This window comes from Cavia porcellus, unplaced genomic scaffold, assembly GCF_034190915.1.
Source record: "Cavia porcellus strain 051 isolate PalLab524CR breed Dunkin Hartley unplaced genomic scaffold, mCavPor4.1 scaffold_2, whole genome shotgun sequence".
NCBI lineage: Eukaryota > Metazoa > Chordata > Mammalia > Rodentia > Caviidae > Cavia > Cavia porcellus.
The window spans coordinates 7,959,686-7,979,405 of record NW_026947485.1 but is presented as its reverse complement, the minus strand read 5'-3'; the positions used below and the strand labels follow the sequence as shown (position 1 = coordinate 7,979,405).

The 19,720-nt window shown below is 40.2% G+C and overlaps 1 protein-coding gene across 4 annotated transcripts in view; it reads left to right on the top strand.

Moving 5' to 3' along the window:
* Positions 1-19,720, top strand: part of Ptpn12 (protein tyrosine phosphatase non-receptor type 12) — a 77,075-nt gene that overhangs the window by 34,881 nt on the left and 22,474 nt on the right. For all 4 annotated transcript variants that reach the window (XM_063237593.1, XM_063237592.1, XM_063237585.1 and 1 more), the window contains 7 exons: positions 2,137-2,213; positions 3,905-4,000; positions 5,486-5,524; positions 9,376-9,447; positions 12,794-12,853; positions 14,750-14,892; positions 18,318-18,384. In XM_063237593.1, the coding sequence (XP_063093663.1) occupies positions 2,137-2,213; positions 3,905-4,000; positions 5,486-5,524; positions 9,376-9,447; positions 12,794-12,853; positions 14,750-14,892; positions 18,318-18,384 (554 nt within the window). The remainder of the gene's footprint in view (positions 1-2,136; positions 2,214-3,904; positions 4,001-5,485; positions 5,525-9,375; positions 9,448-12,793; positions 12,854-14,749; positions 14,893-18,317; positions 18,385-19,720) is intronic.

Sequence of the window (19,720 nt, the reverse complement as noted above, 5' to 3'; positions counted from 1 at the left end):
GTATCTTTACCATTTGCTAAATTAGGGAAATTCTCTTAGATTATTTCTGTGAATAGCTTTTGTAGTCCATTTGTTTGTGTCCCTACTTCTTTTATGTTCTTAATTCTTTTTTTTTTTTTGGTCTTTTTTCCTTTTTATCGGTACCGGGGATCGAACTCACGACTGCCTGCTTGCAAGGCAGGCGCTTACGCCGCTGAGCTAAACTCCCAGCCCCCTGTTCTTAATTCTTAAGTTGTAGATCCTCTTATCATCTTCTAGCCTTTGTATTGTTGCTGTTTGTTTTTGGTTATTTTTAAGAAGTTTTTCATTTCATGCTCCCACATTATAAATCTGCCCTCCAGTTCTGATAATCCTTCCTTAGTTTCTTTCAAGCTGTTATGCCAGCTTTCAATAGAGTTTTTAGTTTCCTGGTAATCTCTTTGAACCTGCTTTACGTATTCTATGTTTTCTCTATTTTTTCCATCAATCAATTCTCCCCTTTTATTCTGTTCCTCCATTCCACCATCTGTTTTTTCCTGGACGGTGTTTAGCATTTCTCTAACTATTTTACTTATATCTTGCTTCAGGTTGTTAATAACTTCATTCCTGAACTCGTCTATGAGGCTCTAGAGATAGCGCTTTATGTCTGTTGGTGCCATATCTGATATTGCAGGTTTCTCAGGATTGAGGGCCGAGGATCCATTCTTCTTGCTCCCTCTTCCCATATTTTTTGTTCCTTTTATACAAGTGAATATAGGAGGTCCAGTTTCTTTCTTTGTCGGTTACAGTTTGTTTGAATTGCGCTGACTAGGTGTTCCCGCCCACTGCAGTGTACTAGGTAGACAGAGACCTGGGCAGCCTCTGCTGGGCCCACCCTTCCAGGTCAACCTACTGAAGGCTTCACTGCTAGGGTGCACCTCCAGGCGCTGGGATCTGGTTTGGGCTAGCCTACTGGGTCTTAGTGGCATCACACAGGCCAGGCACTGCCTCCCAATCCCACTTGAGAGGGGAATATGTGACTGAAGTCACTGCAACAACCTGTTCCGGCTAGTCTGCCTGGTCCCAGTAGGTCCTTTGCTGAAGCCTCCTACTCTAATGGAAGGGTCCCCAATCCGCTCACTCACCGCAGGTCGATGCAGGGTTCCTGGGCAGTCCTGCTCTCAACTCCATTCACCACTTCCCACTCTCAGAGCTTTTGCGCCTCTCGCCTTGCTGCGCTGATTGGGACGCAGCAGCGGCACAGGAAATTCAAATCGCAGCTTCCAGTGGCACGGGGTCCAGCTTCCGCGCTGAGATCTTATCTGTTCCTGTTATATCACTGGGATTGTGTTTCCAATTGGTTTCTCTTAGTTTAGTTTGTTCCTGGGTCAGCAAAGTATATCTCCCCTTGCTTAGGATTTCTTGCCCGGCACCATTCCTGGATTTTAAGTGTGGTTTCTCAGAGAGCCTCCGAAGCTGCTGCTGTCTATCCGCCGTGTTCTCCCCGAAGTCTGTTAGCATCAGTCTTAACAGCTGAATAGTCTCATTTACCAGAAGCAGCTTTTTTTTTTTTTTTTTTAAGGTCCGTACATTTCTTAAACCAAATGCCATAGAAAGAGGGGAGGATATGTAGAATGAAGGAAATAAGTTGGCAAAGAATTGATAAACATTTTCTTTCTTGGAAACATGAGATGCATAATTTTTATCGCAGGCCTAGTGTGTCTTGTATGTCTCTTCCTATACTTAATAGTTAAAATTTCATCAAAAGTAAATACGTTAATCAGCAAGGCTGGACCTTAGTGCTGCTCTGTGTGCAATTTGGACCAAGGGAAAGTAATTTATAGGATGTATTGTCCTTTTGAGAGTTGTCTAAAGCTGGGGTGTAGCTCTGTGGTGGAGCATTTGCCTGGGTGTGTGAGGTCTTCAGTTTGACCCCTTGCACTGAGGCAAGAGGATGGCAGGTTTGAGGTCAGCCTGGCAGCATAGCAGGACCTTGTGTCAAACAGAGCAGCAATGGCTGAGGACGTGGCCCATGGCAGAGCATATACCTGGCATGCACGAGGCCCGGTACTCAGGGCCTAGTACCACAAGAAAAAAATAAATATTCTGCTTATCTTTGTAACCTTACTTGGAGTGCTAGCCTGACATAATTAATGTTGTTTTTTCTTTGTCTCGTAGTTGATCACAGCAGAGTTAAGTTGACTTTAAAGACTCCTTCCCAAGATTCAGACTATATCAATGCAAATTTTATTAAGGTATGTATTACCTTTAAGGGACTTTTTTGTACTCTTAGCAGCTTCTTATATACCAGTTTTAGTAAAGCTTTTTAAATTGCCCAAACACGGTCTCAACAGCAAGAAGAACAGCAGATGACTGCTGCCCTCAGTTTCGCGTGCCTCCTCCCAGCCTCCGTGCTCCTGCAGATGGACGGCTTGTGCTTAGCTTACGATTGCACAGACGCTCTCCTGTTTGTCTCTTCCTTTTCATTGAAGGCCTGTAGATACTCGCTGTTACAACCTCATCTTCTAGGTGACCTCAAATTTAGGACCATGAACAGACATAGTCACACCCTGTTGTTGAACCATGTAGCTTATTTTCATTTTTAAGGAAAACAGTTATCACAGAAAAATATTTGTTCTTTTGAGTAATTTTACAGGATTGATGAGTAGGACTGGCTTTACTGGGAAATACCGATTTAAAATGATAGGACATAACAGACTTGAAAATTGTTACTACTGTACTTCAAGTAACACTGAAATTTAAATACAGGTTTTGTTTTTTTGAAATAAGGTCTCACTATGTAGTCCAGACAGGCCTTAAACTCATTATGTAGCCCAGGATGGCCTTAAATTCCTGCACTAGCAGTCCTCCTGCCTCAGTTTCCCAAGTACTTGGATTGCAGGCATGCACCACCATACTTGGCTTTAAATACAGTTTTTGGGAAATAACTTTGGTTACCCTTAACCAAAGTAGGCAAGCTCTTATATAGTTATCAATAGAAAATGACACTGAAAAGTACATTTGTTTGAGCTAAACAAAAGGCACTAATTTCTTCTGTAAGTTCTTTGATTTTTTTAATCTAATTATACAATAGTATTATTTTAAGTTATATTTGGTATTTAAGCATTGCAAAGTTTCTGGCAGTGTTGAAAAAATTGTTGGGTAATAATAGTTTATATGTTTAAATAAAGCAAGTATTGTCTTCAGCAATATTGAACAGTCACGGTTACAAAGTTTTTTTTTAAGTACAGTTTATTACAGTTGCACTAAAAGCCAAAATTAATAAATTAAACCAAAACTACTAGGTAAGTAATTCACTATTTTAGGTGTTGTCAACATTCACATTCTTTCATAAGGACATGTGTTACAAGTTCTAGTTATTAATTGTGCTTAACGCCACTGACTCATTCCGTGACTCCTCTACAGCAGTGTTTATTTTAGTCAGTGGTCCTGTTGAGTCTATTCTTGGGTTTGTTATTTAAAAGCTTCATAGTAGGAGTTCAGTGCTCTTACAGTTGAATAGACAGATAATTAAGGGAGCCTTGGAGGAAAGTCACTAAGAAGAAGCTGTTAACTGGTTGTAATACTCGTTTTAGAATCAGAGCATGCTTCTTTTGTATTTCTGCTCTGGTTAACCTTGTTGACTAGGTACTAGGGATTGGGGTTCTTGTTTTAAACTCTTAAGTAAGATTTCTCAATAGTGTAAAGATGCCCTTAAATATGAATTTGTTAACATAGCTAATACTCACAAAAGAATAGTAGCAGTTACCAAAAGCTGCAGTAAATTGATGTATTTATGTCATGGTTTTATGTAGTATGAAGAAAAATTATTTCAGAATGCTTTAGGTAAAAGCACTAGTACTGATAAAATTTGAAATGTTAAAATTTAGGTGGCAGATATTTTGGTAATCATTACAAATGTGAAATTGACTTTTAACCATTTTAGGGTGTCTATGGGCCAAAAGCGTATGTGGCAACCCAAGGACCGTTAGCAAATACGGTAATAGACTTTTGGAGGATGATATGGGAGTACAACGTTGTAGTAAGTATTTCACTTTTCATAATATATTTTGAGAAGTTTTATGTAATGACGTAGGGTGTTTTACTGAATAAGAAAGGAGAGGACATTTTAGCCCCGACGCTGTTTACTTATTGCTGACTGTCTTAGTTAGCTTTTTACTCGTCACTGAGACAGAATACCTGAAGCCCAAGTTGGGAAAGGAAAGGTTTATTTCTTACAGTTTTTGGAGGTTTCAGTCCCCACTCAGTTGGCTCTAAGGCAAGCGGGCATGGCTGGGCCGCCCTTCATGGCAGCTGCAAACAGCAAGCAGGAACCAGCAAAGAGCAAGACACACCTTCTTCCTGCCATTACATCGCATCTTGGTTCCACCCCTAAGTGGGTGGGGCACTGACACCATCAATCCAAGCGCTTAGACAATGAAGCATCACAAATGCACAATGCAAACTTATGAGGCCTGGGGGCCACAGACATAAACCATGACACTGACGTTTACAAAATTGGCAAAACTGGTTTTTTGGGTGTGTCATTAAATGATGACAAACTACTATTGGAAGAAGAGAGTGTGGTAGGAATGTAAACCTTGCCCTAAGTAGCTAACTGATGAGACAGCCACCAGATAACTTTGAAGAGGCAGGAAATAGTGTTTTCACCGGTCATTGAAAAGCTTGACAGTGCAGTTGCATCCTTCATGATTTTCTGGTCTCGGCCCCTTGCGGCGGGAGCGAGTACATAGCTATAAACTACCACACGACACGTGCGCCCGCCAGACCTCCGTTCAGAGCTTGTTTAGAGCTTATGGAGGAGCAGGCCTAGCGGTCCCTGCCCTCCTAGACAGAGGGAAGTCGTGTTCTGAGGTGTGGAAGCAAGGAAGTGGGGTACTGCAAAGAGCCGCCTGGTCCACTTTGTGCTCTTGGAACAAAGCACTTGCTTGCTGACAATGTTGGCTGTGTTGATACAGAAAATCAGAAGTGAGGAGCCCTCATTCCTCTTTTGGAAATACTGCAGTAGGTTTTTCTGTGGAAATCTAGTGAGTCTAAAAGTATGGTAATTCTATGTTTAAAAACAGTGTTAAATTTAACGTATTTAAACTTTAGACAACGTTATTAAATGTATTTTCTCATAATTAAATATTGACTAAAAAGTACTATTTCATTAGGTGTAAATATCCTAAAATGGAATTTTAGTATAAGTCAAAAGTCAAACTAAGCCACATTAATTGGAGTCAGTTACTTTATTGCTGTATAGTTTAGTCCTTGTTTAAAAGTTATGATTTTGTTATTAAAACTACTTTTTCAGACAGGCTAAGTGTACTTTTCTACAGGATAAAAGTAATTTCTGAGACTTCATATTTTAAGATTGTCTTGTGTGGACTGGGGATTTAGCTCAGCGGCATAAGCGCCTGCCTTGCAAGCATATAGTCATGAGTTCGATCCCTGGTACCAAAAAAAAGATTGTCTTGTGTTTGAATGATACAGTCTCTATTCTGCCCCTCCCCTTCCTTTCCAGATTATTGTAATGGCTTGCCGAGAATTTGAAATGGGCAGGGTATGTATATCTATTTATATTTTTTCATCTTTAGAGTTAGATTAATCTCTTTTATAGATAGCCTAAGCCCACCTAGTTAAAGTAGTTACTTTTTTGTGTTCTGCTGTTGCTTTTATATGATACAAAGAACAAAATAATCGCTAAAGCAAGTAATTTTTAAACATTTTCTAAGTATATTTTATGATTTTTATTTATTTATTTGGGCTTTTTGAGACAGGGTTTAGGCTGGCCTGGGGCTCACTTTGTAGCCCAGGCTGGTCTCGAACTTGCAACAATCCACCTACCTCAGCCTCCCAAGTGCTGGGATTACACAGATGTGCCACCACTCCCAGCTATTTTATAATACAGTTAAAATAATTTGGTATCACTACTTAGTAGTCTTAAAATATTTCAGAGTGTTATAAGTAGAACATCAATTACAGAATACAGTAGAGAATTATTTTTATTTTTTATTTATTTTGGGAAGGATACTGAGGATCAAACTTAAGACCTTGTGCTTGCCAGGCAGATGCTTGTGCTGCTGAGCTAAACCCCTGGCCCTAAAGTAGAGAACTATTTTTTAAAAAAGGAATAAAGTTAAACTTAAGTAAGAATGTCTCAAATACTCTTAATTCTCTTTATCATCAGTTTATAGGTCAAATATTTGATTATACCCTTATGAAAATACTAGTAACTTGTTTGTTTCTTCTGTCTTCAAAGCTTAGATATGAAATTCCTCACCTTGATTTTTTAATGTAATACTCTGTATAAATTAATTTTAAACTATCAAAAGCATGGTGTCATTTCTGAAGTCCTTTTAGGAAATGACATATTTATTTAAAACATAGATATTTAAAACTTCAAATGTGGTCTTCTATACATGCAGTACACAAATGTAAAATACAGATTACATAAGAGATTTTATTTGGCTTTCCTGTATGTGTGATTTGTTAGTAACCTAAAAATCATTTTTTAGAGGTAAAAATTCTTAAAGCTGTATTTCAGTAAGGGAGATGCTGAAAAAGGAAGTTGCCACATGTTTTACTCGTGTGGAATGTTAGGTAAATAATTGGGAAACATTTTAACATGGTTTCTGTTATTCCTCCTAAACTGCACTGTACTGTCAGTTAACATTGGACAGAAAATGAACAGTCTGAAATTAGAAAATATACTTTAACAATTAATTGAACAATAAAAACATTCAGATATAACTTCATTCAACTTCTATTTTCTTAAGTTACTGTTAAGGTTTAGGACTTTTTCTTCCATAATAAAAGCTCATATTATTTTTCAATGGTAATAACACCTGATGAAAACTTAAGTTATACTGAGTATAAAGTTTCTTGAAGCTGAAGGGTTCATGATTTTTGGTGTTTTTTTAGTACCAGTTGAGAATCTCCTGTGTGAAGTGAGGTGTGGTGGCACATGTACTTGGGCATCCGAGGCAGGAAGAGTGAACGTTTGAGCTCAGCTTGAGCAATTTAATGATTTAGCAAGACGCTGTCTGAGAGTTTACAAAGGGCTGGGTTGTGGCCCAGGACAAAGGCCGTGGGTTCAGTTACTGCTACCATCACGAAATAGGGAGGGAAGGAGGGACAGACAATGAGAACATCTCCTTCTTGTCCAAAACTTTGTGGGACCAGAAGTGTTAGAATTTGAGTTTTTCAGATGTGGGCTAATAATTGCCTAAACTTTACTGGTTGAGCAACCTATAAAATCTGAAACTCTTGACAGTGTGATGCTCAAAAAGCGGCCTTTAGGGCGTTTCAGGTTTCAGGCTTTTGATTAGCAGCTCTCACCTTTCTCGATTTTGAGTAAGGGGCTGTAATTTATCAGATGATCTCAACTTAGGATGTGACCTGTGGAAAGAGCAGAGACGAGGACCCAGGGAAATCTCCTCTCCCTCCGCGCCTTGACCATCTGCGGTCCGCGGTCGCAGCCCCAGGGTGCTGTCTGTCTCTACACGAACGTGCACCTTGCAGAGTGCCAGCTTATGCATCAGTGGTGTTGGCACCCACTTTCTGGTGTGGTGTTAGGGCTTCACACCACCAGGGCAGTTCAGTTACTGCTCCGCTGAGGGAGTGGCCTGTTAGCGCACAGCTTTCCATGCTTCCCGAAATCAGTCTTCCACAACTTGTTCTTTTTGCTCCAGAGTATTAAAACTTTACCAAAGAAAGGACCAAAATACAAAAATCAAAAACAAAACAATCGGGGCTGGGGATTTAGCTCAGCGGCATAAGTACCTGCCTTGCAAGCAGGCGGTCGTGAGTTCGATCCCCGGTACTGATAAAAATGAAAAAGACAAAAAAAAAAAAAAAATCCTCTAAATAATTTAATTTTATTGTTTTTCTTTAAACTATTGGGAAATGAGTTTTGGGAGATAAGCTGTGATTTTAGGAGTCTGGAATATTAGTGTTTAGTTTATTACCCTGTATTTGTGTGGTCAACTTACAGTTCATTCAGTTTAAAAGTGTAATAACTCACTTGCTATTTTTGGAGCTATGACAGTTTAATTTGAAGTTCATGCTGGGCATGGTGACATACCTATAAACCCAGCACTCAGGAGGCCGAGGCAGGAAAATAACCCAGTGGGAGGCCAGCCTGGGCTACAAAGTGAGTTAGGGCCAGCCAGAGCTGCATGGTGAGACCCTGTCTCAAAAAGACACTTCAAAAAAAACGAAGAGAAGAAATTGATTAGCTGCACTTAGGAGGAGGAAGAATTTCTGCTGTGCAGTTGTACAGTAGTGACTAGATAATAATGTACTATATATTTCAGAAAGCAAGAAGAAAAGATTTTACAATTTTGATCATAAATTGGTAAATGAGTCAGTGAGTCAGTGTTTAACTCATTTAAACGCTGCACATTGTACACATTTACTGAGGAATCACATTAACATGCACAGTTACGTTATTTACCAATTAAAGTTTAAAATTCATGAACTCATGCAGTGTCTACTACTAGAATGTGTATTTTAAGCTAGATGGTAAGTTATAAACTTCCATTTTGTTAGATCTTCATAAAAATTACATCATTTCCTGAAATCAGGAATCACCATGTGCTGTATCTTCTATAAAGTTAGGCTTTCCATTCACTTGCCTAGTTTTCCAAAGTCGAGGGATTGGTGTTAGAAATCAGTGAGTGTTGGGCTCTTTATCTACCAATTTAAAACAGAGACGGCAGAGGGAAACAAACTAGTTATACTTGTAAACTCAAATAAAATTGGACAGTTAAAATAATACATTGTGCTTATATAGGATTTGTTACATCACTAGAGTATTTGAAATATATTGTTAATTAGTACATTTGGGTTATTGTTCCTTTTTAAATAGTATTTTGGAGGCTTTTTTTATGCAATTCAGGGAGACCTTGAACTCACTGAGTAGCCCAGGCTGGCCTCAAACTCGAGATCCTCCTGCGTTATCCTCCCCACGTGCTGGGATTATAGGCTTGTGCCACCATGCTTGGCTTTGTTGTTCCTATTTTTACAGATAAAGAAGTTAGCAGGCAATAAAACAGTAAAACTGGTACCTGGTAGAATACCCGCTGTGTCTGGAATTTACATTTCACGGGGATTCAGTCAGGGCCCTGGAATTATTTGGGACCCCTGCCTCCTCAATGGGCCTAAATATGCTAGATGCTTGTTTAAGCATTTTTTCTTTTCTCAAGGGAGAACTTGCTTCTACTCTGTAGACAAACCAGGTAGCGCAAACAGTTCCCAGGCTGCTATTAGTAAAGTTTGCATAATGCACGTGGACTGGGCATGAGTTCAGCTTCAGTGACACTGGAGTGGGCTCTTCCCTCCTGGCTCCTTGCCTGCTGATGTCAGTAAAACACAAAATTTTACTTAATTACTTTTTTTTTTTGAAAACAGAAAAAATGTGAGCGCTATTGGCCTTTATATGGGGAAGACCCTATAACGTTTGCACCGTTTAAAATTTCTTGTGTAAGTACCTGTTTTTTATTATGTTGTTTAAAAACTAAATTGTAATGTGGTACAAACCCAAGTGGCTTATAACTCTATGTAAACCTACATTAATTAATAAATAGTAGTAATATTTATTTTATACTGCTTTTAAATTTAGGTGCTTTGGGACTTTTAATAAATGTATCACTTCCCTATTTCTGTTCAATTTTACCTTGGCCTTTGATGGTAATTATGTATACATGAGTAAACTGAGTAGCCAGTGCTTTGAGTGATCTATTTGGAAATAGGTATGTTTATTTCAAATCTGAAAAATGGGAAAGACTTTCTTGCTGAAACATAGCATTTATGTTAACCATCATACCTGTTATCTTCCCTGAAATTGTTCTAATTTTGTGAAAGTTTTACTTCTTGGCTGTAAATATTGATCTTTTATGGAAGATAATTTGGTAATGAAACTTAAAATGTATGTCTTATACTGTTTTTTTGTTGTTGTTGTTGGGTGTTTTGTTTTGTTTTGTTTTGTTTTGTCTTTTTGAGCCATGGTCTTTATACGCTGTTCAGGCTGACCTTGAGCTCACTTTGTGGTCCAGGCTGGTCTTGCAACAATCCTCCTGCCTCAGCCTCCCAAGTGCTGGGATTACAGGCGTGAGCCACCACACCTGGCTCAACATACACTTTCAATGATCTCTGGAAGTGAGTTAAATTCAAGCACAAAAACTTACGCGTTAGAGACCAGAGAAAATGAATTTAAAAACAAGAAAAAGAAGAGGGGCCAGGGGACAGACAAAAGTAATATGCTGATGAGCTGAAGAAAGGAATAATTTCTTTACTGCCAGATGATGCCATCTTTCTTGGTCCCTTGGATGACATATTTTATTTTTTCACATAAAAGACCATGATTGAGCATCCATGAAAATGAAATAATTCCCCTGCATAAGTGAAGACTCTCCAAAGAAGTAGAACTAGTGAGAGGCGTGTGTCGGGGCCCGTGTGGGAGTGAGGAATTGGCTCCCTGGAGCTATGGAGGCAGGCAGGTCCACACCCCACCAGCGGTGGGACCCGGCCATGCTGCGGTGGCAGGAAGGCCAGGAGCCGGCAGGCCCAGCGAGCTCCGTGGCAGCAGGTGCAGAACTGGGAAGGGCCAGTGCTGCGGCTGGGCACGGTGAGCTGGGTTCTGTCCTGCTTTGAGAGGCTGGGCCCTGGGTTGACTCAGACCAGCAGGTGATTGGACGCGGCCTATCCTCAGTGTAAAGGATGCTCTGCTCAAAGCCCCTGATCAGAGAGGTCCTCTGTGGAAGCACCCAGAGCCCTGTGCTCCCCAGCGCTCTGCAGCTTGGCCAACCTGATGCAGAGTTAGCTGCTGCATTCTCACCCCAGAGTTGCTTTTCCTCAGTCTTCTGTAGTTAAACAGAAACGCCTCCAGCCCAGTTTCATTCACTTCGGTTCAGGTTTGAGACAGGCTCTCTGGCTGTGTTTCCCGGGCTGTGCTAAAATGTGTGTTCCTCCTGCCTTGACCTCCCCGTGTGAGGGTTAGGTGTTAGGTACTAGATTGGCTTAAAGTTTGTTGATTGCCACTGCCTTTCTTAACTTGGGAAAAACAATAACCAATACGCACTACATTGTCTGCTTCAAGAGAGGAAAACCTGCCCTCTCACTAGCTGGGAAATTATTACCCAGTACATATTAGATTCCTGGACAGCCCGAGGAAGCAGCCTAGTTCTGCTGAACATTTGTAACTTTAAATGCAGTAAGAACAGTGTTGCAGAGGTCACAGTTAAGGGAAGACACAGTACTCAACAGCAAAACAGCTTGAAAGTTTTGCACATTCGGAAATCAGAAATAATACACAATCTGCAATAATAAATAGAGAAAAGGAAGTGACTTATAATCTGGAAAAAGATGAATTGACTTTTCAAGTGTTTTCCAGCTTAACTAAAAGCTAATTTTGGAAGTCTTCCTGAGAAGAGGTTTGATTGGATTAGCAGAAGCTTGTGTTCACGTCAGGATGGATCTCATGCTGAAGAAAACAATTTTCTTAGCCAATTTCAGAGCAGACCATAGCTTGTGTTCTTGTTTCAAACAACTTAGGATTCGTTTCTGCAGACTTTGCAGCAAACAGAGCACATTTGCAAGGATACTCAGGGAGTGGCTTGCTCTGGCGTGGGTGTGGGAGATGGCAGTCAGGGAGGTGCGAACTCGGGGCGGGGCTGCTGAGCTCAGTCCCAGGCGCCACCCCTGGGTCAGCGCCCATGGCCTGTCTTCTGCACGGGTTTACTGGGAAGCGACTGTGCTGGTTGACTCATTTGCCAGCCTCTCACAGCAGCAAAGATCTGCAGACAGAAGCTTTATGGTTCCAAAACCTAAAGCTATGTACTCTCTCACCCTTTGCATAAAAAGTTGCCTTAGTCTAGTGTTCTTCCCATACTTTTTCTTTTTTTTTGGTGCCAGGGATCGAACTCATGTCTGTGCATTTGCAAAGCAGGTGCTTATGCCGCTGAGCTAAATCTCCAGCCCCCACACTCCTTTTTGATAAAAGTAAAAACACCTTCCCCTTAGTGGGTATTTGAAAAGTACAACTAAGTAACTACAATTTTCTTAAAATCCATTTTATTAATAATGCACTGTTTTGACAATTGATGGTTATAACTAATAGGCAAAAAGAAGAATGTCTTACTGGCAAAGCGTTGCAGGCTTCATTCTACTTGTACTTAGGCTGAGTGACCGTAAGAGACTTCTGACGGCTGATGTTATCGACCACAGTGTTAACTTCTGTGGTTTTCTTCCCTCCTTCCCCAGTTGCCATCCATTTAACTGCATTAGGCAGGGACAGGGAAAGCAGGCATTCTGGAAAGATGAAGCAGCTGTCGCTGGGTACAGTGGCAGGTTTGGGAACGACATTCGGTGACGGGAATGGTCGCTGCTGCTTGACAGATGCTTTGTTACCTCATAGAGTCCTAAGTGATTGGTTACCAGACTCGTGTTTAAAAACTATAAGTAAAACTTAGATAAGCTGACAACTTGTAGAATGGCTATTCTTTTTTTCTTTCTTTCTTGTTTGCTATTGGAAATCAAACTTACAACTTTGTGCTTGTCAGGCAGGTGCTTACGCCACTGAACTAGATCCCCAGCCCTAGGATGACTCTTCTTATGACTACCAGGAATATCTTGATAGTTTTTGTTTTTGCTTTTGGTGGTCCTGGGGCCTGTGCCCAGGACCTCATACGTACTGGGCAAACACTCAACCCCTAAACTTTGTACCCACTTATAAATCAGAAATTTTAATTTTATATTATGGACCTCAAGTATTTTGTTCCAATATGTGTATGATTTTGTTTTAATCTTTTCACTTTCAATGCTTCCTTAGGAAGATGAACAAGCAAGAACAGACTACTTCATTAGGACACTGTTACTTGAATTTCAAAATGTAAGTACTTTCTATTAAACACTCTAGGAGAAGTTTTCAAAGAGAAGATAACACAAACAGTATTCTGTCTTCTATAGTTAAGGGAGTTTGTGAATGATTTTGGTTAGATAAAATAATGAAGAAAATCAGAGAATAATTTCTTTTAGTATAAGAGCGTTATGCTTATCAAAGGACACAGTAATAAATTATAACTTGTTTAGAGAAACTTTCCCTGAGTTAAATTGGCTATATTTGGCATAATTATCCTTTCTTGCTCCAAACCCTTTTCCTCTATTGCAACAAGCAGACGTTAGTATTATTTACATATTACCCACATTTACTAGTTTATAATATCTTGGAATGATCTTCAGAGCCAAATCGTCATTCCAATATGTATTATTTTTACTTGAGGCTGTTGCCTTCAGTGTCCAGAGTTACTAAACTAATCTCTAGGATAGAATCAAGGAACAATCTGTCGGACGGTGAGAAAATGTCTGCCAGCCTCCTCATCTGTTTTTATCATGTTAACTCCTGGACCGTACGGAGTAGCACCTGAGAGACGCGCTCTCCCCACCTTCTGCCCAACAGAGCTGCCGCCTTCCTGCTCATGGGCGGGCTTGGGTGTCCTCTCTGAGGACCTGGCCGAGCCTCGGAGGCGCACCGCGTCTGCCAGCCGGCCTCCCCTTGCTGCCGTAGTCTGTCCCCTCCCCGTCCTTCGGCAGAGGCGTTGCCACAGTCACAGCTCACCTGAGTCACTCAGCAGCTGGCTCCCAGGGAATCTGCATAGTTCTGCCCAGATTCTAACCCGGCTGATTCTGTTGACTTCTACAGTAACAGTTTTCAAAGCGTGCCTTGACATCCATACCCCTTTACACTCTGAACAATCACTGAGACTCACAGAGAGCTTCTGTTTATGTGGGTTATGTCTTTTAAGATCCACTATGATTGGGGCTGGGGATTTAGCTCAGCAGCATAAGCGCCTGCCTTGCAAGCAGGCAGTCGTGAGTTCAATACCCGGTACCGATAAAAAGGAAAAAGACAAAAAAAAAAAAAAAAAAAAAAGATACAAGATCCACTATGATTGAAATTAAAATTGAGAAAATGGGCTGGGAATTCAGCTCAGCAGTGTAAGCACCTGCCTGGCAAGTGCGAGGTCGTGGGTTAGAGTATTGAGGACACCTTTAAAGACAGGAGTTTACCAGCATATCTTCTACTAGCCTGTTGAAGGAAAGGCAGGTAACACCTTGGTGTTACTCCGAAAGCAGCCTCACGCTCGCCAGCTCTCACCCGAAAGGCTTGGGAAGCCGGGGAGAGATGCCCAGACTGTGGTTTTGAGAGCTCATTTGTACTAAGTAATAAGACAAGTGCATTGGGGTTGGACACATTCGTTTCTGAGTTCTTTTTTAGTTTCACATTCTGTCTGTGCAAATAGTGTAGATTAATTAGTGTATGTAAGGTAACGGTTAACAGGAACATTCACGAGATAAGGTCACCTAAGTTAATCCACATGTGTCATCTCCTATGGAACTTTGTGCAGGTTATTTAATCTTCTGTCTCAATTTCCTTATCAACAGTAGCTTCCTCGGGGAGATTAAATAAACTGTTACATTTGGAGCCACCAGCATCAATACTTAGCATAACATGCTGTCATTTATTTGCATTTTCTTTTTTAAGATAATGCTGAATACTTCATAAATATCTCACAAATGACAATTGAATGAACTGTAGTTTTTAAAGTTACAAAGGAGCCAGGAGTGGTGGCGTGTGCCTGTAATCCCCCACTGAGGAGGCTGAGGCAGTAGGATCACTGCAAGTTCCAGGCCAGCCTGAACTACACATTGAGATCTTGCCTGCAAAAAAATAAATAAATTTATAAATGCTATTTTCATGGTTACCGAACTTCTGCTCTTCATGAAGGAATCTCGTAGGCTGTATCAGTTTCATTATGTCAACTGGCCAGACCACGATGTGCCGTCCTCATTCGACTCCATCCTGGATATGATCAGCTTAATGAGGAAGTACCAGGAGCACGAGGACGTGCCGATTTGTATCCACTGCAGGTACAAAAGCAAGTTCTGAGTGTATGCAGTATGATGCTAATTCATTTGGTATTTATTTCCGCATCAATAGGATGAGAGTAATGCTGAACTTCTCCTACCTTACTACAGTGTGGTTAAAGCCCAGGCCCTAAACTGATGTCATCAATCTGGTTGGCAGACTGTGTAAATGTTACGTTACAGCATTGTTTATGTCAGAATGCTCGCCACACAGCAGGAGCTGAACGCCTTTTACCATACGAGGTAGAGCACATACCACAGGCTCGGTCTTCACTCCGCCTTCTACAGGCAGCGTAATCATATTCTCTGTGTTAATTACAAACAGAAACAAACATGTAAAAATTTCTGTGTCAGATGTTACCTTAAGAATCAACATTACTTTATGAACAAAATTACATTTTTTCTAAGGAGATTAAAGCTTGTATTAGACACTAAAATGAAATTATTAAATTGTCAACTCTGTTTCCCGGATAGAATGGTGAAGCCCCTTTTTATGACACTGACATTATATCATGGATATCAGATTTTTTGACGTATTTAGATATGTATGTATGTCTAAATATGTAGGTATGTGTGGATGCATTGATGTGAGACACCCTGGCTTTAAGACATGCTGTTATCTTATATACATTAAAATGAGAAATGATGCCATTTTCAAAGGAAAGAGATCCCCTGGCAAGTCTTTGATGTGAGAATACACTAATTTCAGAGCCATCGCAGCATAGACTGAAAGTGTATTTTAGAGCTGACGAAGAACACAGTGGTGTTTCCGTTCCTGGAAACATCAGGTTCCACATTTGCACAATGCCTGTCGTACCCTGAAATTGTATTTTATGGATACTGAAACCTAGATAGAGCAGGAAATCTTTCCTACAGCAAGGTGATATAAACGATGGATGCACATTTACCAGATTCATTATTAAATTATGCTTTATAGAAAGATTACTTTATTATAAGACTACCCAAAGCTGAATGATGACTGGCTTCCTTGGTAAAGCTTTTGTGTGTGTGTATGAATGAATGAAATGATTTCTATAGAGCAACATATAACATGTGTACAATATATATTAATATATATGTATACAATATATATACTGCTCTGTAGAAATCACTGTTGATTCACTTAATGTTTGTAGTTCAGTTATTCTTTACAGTTTAATTGCATATAAGCAACTATGTAAATCCCTGCCTTTGGCTTTTAGAAATGTCAAGCTGAGCCTGTTCATTTGAGGGGGGAGTGGTATAGCTAATTTTATATTCCTGGAGCAGAGGTTATTTCTGTTACATGTTTTACCTAAAATAAAACTGTCCTAACATAGCCAACTGCTCTTAATTGAATATTTTAGGTTATTTCTGCTCTCTGGTTATTTTTCTGACACATAAGCTATTTGATCCTGCTTACAATGAAAGCAAGCAAGCATCTCGATCAGGGAAATTTATAATGAATATTCTGGCTGATAGGTCATAATACTTGCATGATTTCAAGTCTTTACATATTGCCAGTCCTTTATTTCCTGACACCCGTCTACTGCAGTGGCCTTCCAAATTAGGGCCTACACTAATCCAGGGTAGAACTCACTGTTGCTATCTTTCTAGCCAGCTTTAGAGAATGTTAACATGGTCTCATTTGGATGGCTGCGTTTCCTCAGGGAACTCAGTAAGGAATGAGACACAAACTGTGCTAAACCAAAATACAGAAGCCGATTTGATATCACTTTTTTAAAAGCTAAATTTATTGTGGCTTTAGGAATGTTGTGGAGAATGCTCTTTAAAAAATGAAATGTACAAAGTTAAATTGATTGTGAAAGTACTAAATGTTTGTAGTAGCTTTGGAACATGTATCATTATAATACAGATAATGTAGAATATTTAAAAATCTAATTTTAGAAATTTTATGTTTCAATGTATGGTTTGCTAAACAGGAAAAGTTACCTGAATCCTGAGGCAATATAAGTTTCTTCTAAAGACCATAAAACTTTTATGACTTTGTCTCTCAAGTTATTTGTACCTGTCGCATTTGTCACGAAAACTAAATGACACTGTTCAGACTGAGAAGTGCACTGCTTATTTAAGTGGCGGTGGTTTTCTTTACCCAGAGAGCAGCTGTAACTCGCTGTCCCCCTGCATCAGCCCCTTGAGCACTCAGACAGCAGGCATGCGCTCCGGGGCTGCTGTGTATCTGTGGCCTTGGAAACTGACCTGGAAATCAGCTGGCAACCTGGTCAATTAAAATAAATTTTTCCAACCAACCAGTGATTGGTTGACCAATTAATGAATAGCTGACTTGTTAGAAAGGAAAAGTGTGTATTGCAGAAGTAGGCCGCCTTGTCTTGACGTCTTTACAAGGCAGTCAGCATTGTTTCCTGCTGCTGCTTTCGGTCGTGGATACTCCGAGTGGAGTTCGTAAGTCCGTGTCAGTAGGAACATTTTCTGCTTCTTAAAATGGATCATTTAAAATTTTTAAACAACCAAAATAGTCTGCTACTGCAATCAGTTAGCACATTCCCAGAAAAGAAAAATGAAATTGTTTTTCCACCAGTGATGGCCACTTACATGTCTGCACTTCCTGTAGTGTGACTGTACTACTTTATACTTAACCTGTGTTTGCTTCTGATTTTGGCTGTTTTAAACAGCAGTTGATATGTTCAACAGCTTACATTTTATATGACTATATTTACTATGAAGAGCTTTTAAAAATCCTAGTAATTCTAGGTTGCTTATAAATACTGCTTGTCAGAATTACTAGGTTACATGGTTAGCAAACTAGTTTCAAAAGAGCCCCTAAAATACAACTTCTGCCTAAAAATAACCCCGGTGACACCCTGCCTACTCCGTGTGCTGAGGAGCTCTGGCTGGAGCAGTCTCTAAGGGTCCAGCCACGCCCTGCCTCTGTCCTCTGGGCTTAGCACAGTGCCTGGGGCTGCGGCTCTGTCTAGCCTCCCTCCCCAGCACGGCTTTGTCTCTGGGGGTCGCCTTAGTGCCACAGTCCCCTGAGGTAGGGTGAGACTTGGAAAGTAAGGCCTCGGTGGCACTGTGAGTTCCTCATAGGCATTTCTTGAATTAAATGTTAAAAAGATGTAGACACTAATGTTCACGATGGTGTCATGCATCCATTCTGTGTTATAATTTGTTCGCTAAGTGAGTAGAATTTTTTGTTTCTTAAGTAATGTTTCAAGCCAAGCGTGGTGGCGCACATCTGTAGTACCAGCACTCAGAAGGATTACTCTGAGACAGGAGGATTACTCTGAGTTAAAGGCCAGTGTGGGCTATATAGTGAGTTCAAGGCTGGCCACAACTCCATAGCCAGACCTTATTTCCTGAATAAACAAACTAATTGGTTAATTTTCATTATGAATGTTAAAATATTTGTTCATGTTTATTTTTTTGTCACAAAAATAAAATTGTTCTTTCAAACTTTATACCCTTAGCGCAGGCTGTGGAAGGACAGGTGCCATCTGTGCGATCGATTATACCTGGAATTTGCTAAAAGCTGGGGTAAGAACAGTTTTCATGTAGCATTATGTCCAGCTAATCTGTTAGAATTTCACACTTAATTGCACAGAATGATAGCATGCATTTTGTTACACATGTTACTTTTTCACAATTAGTTTTACCATGTAAGAAATAAAGATTGAAATTGTAGCCAAGTGTGGTGACACGCCTATAATCCCAGCACTTGGGAGGCTGAGGCAGGATTATTTCAAGTTCAAGGCCAGCCTGGGTTGCACAGCATTCAAGACTGGCCTGAACTACATAGGAAAGAGCCTATCTCAAATATCGGTATAAATGCAGCATATTTCCTTGAGTTTACGAACCGCACAGGTGTGGCTCTGGGGGAGTAAGTCTGCCTCAGGGGTGTGAACTGAGATCTTTAGTGTTAACTGTAGGTTTAAGTACCACATTCAGTAGATGTTCCTACTGGAGGTGCCGTATAGTGCAGTGGTTACGAACGTTGCCTAGAGCCAGACTGTGCAGATTGAGGTTCTGCCTCTATCGCTTAACGCTGTGGGACTTAAGTTTATTGGTTTTCATTACTGTTGCTCTTAGGGTTGGTTTCAGTAAGTTGTGTTTGACATGGTAGAAGACACAGGATAAGCAGGCACAGCCCGTGTCCTGTTACAGATTGGAGAGATGTACGTCTCTTCATTGCATGTCTTTTTGGTTCCTCTGCTATAATTCCGTAGCACATTCATTTTCTGTGCATTATGGGCACTTTTTTTTGTCAGTCTTTGTCTTGCAGAAATAAAGCCAGTGCAGTGTTCAGTTCATCTTGTCTTTTTCTCGTCTGCCATCTTTCTCTGTTTGCCTGCCATCTACTATTTCTTCTAGGGAATATTTGTTTTAAATGATGCCTTACAAAGTCCTCTGAGCTTTAATTTTACTGTTGTATCACTCAAAATCTTTAATTTCATGAAAATTTTTCAGTGAAAATTTTAATCGATTTTTGGCATTGTAACATAAAAGTCAGAAATTAAAACTGATATGGGAAGGGGCATTTAAATGAATGCAACCCAACAAAATTTCAAAAGCTTTTCAGAATTTTGAAATGCTCAAAGCATTTCAAAAGGTGTGCATTTTGATTGTAGTCCTCATTTGACTGAATTTGTCTTTAACATTAATATAAGGCCTTAGTGTGAGCAGATAGGAAAATCGTTTGATGTTTATAAAGACTTCAAAGGAGTAAACTTGCAAATCATTTTCAATTCTTCTCATTGATTCAAAACTTCTCTTGTTTTTCACCAAGTAGTTCTCCTTCAGTAACCCTCACAGCGTCTCCTGGTTACTTCCGTCCTTTTGGTAGGAAAGCTCGTGCGTGTCGGGCAGACTCCCC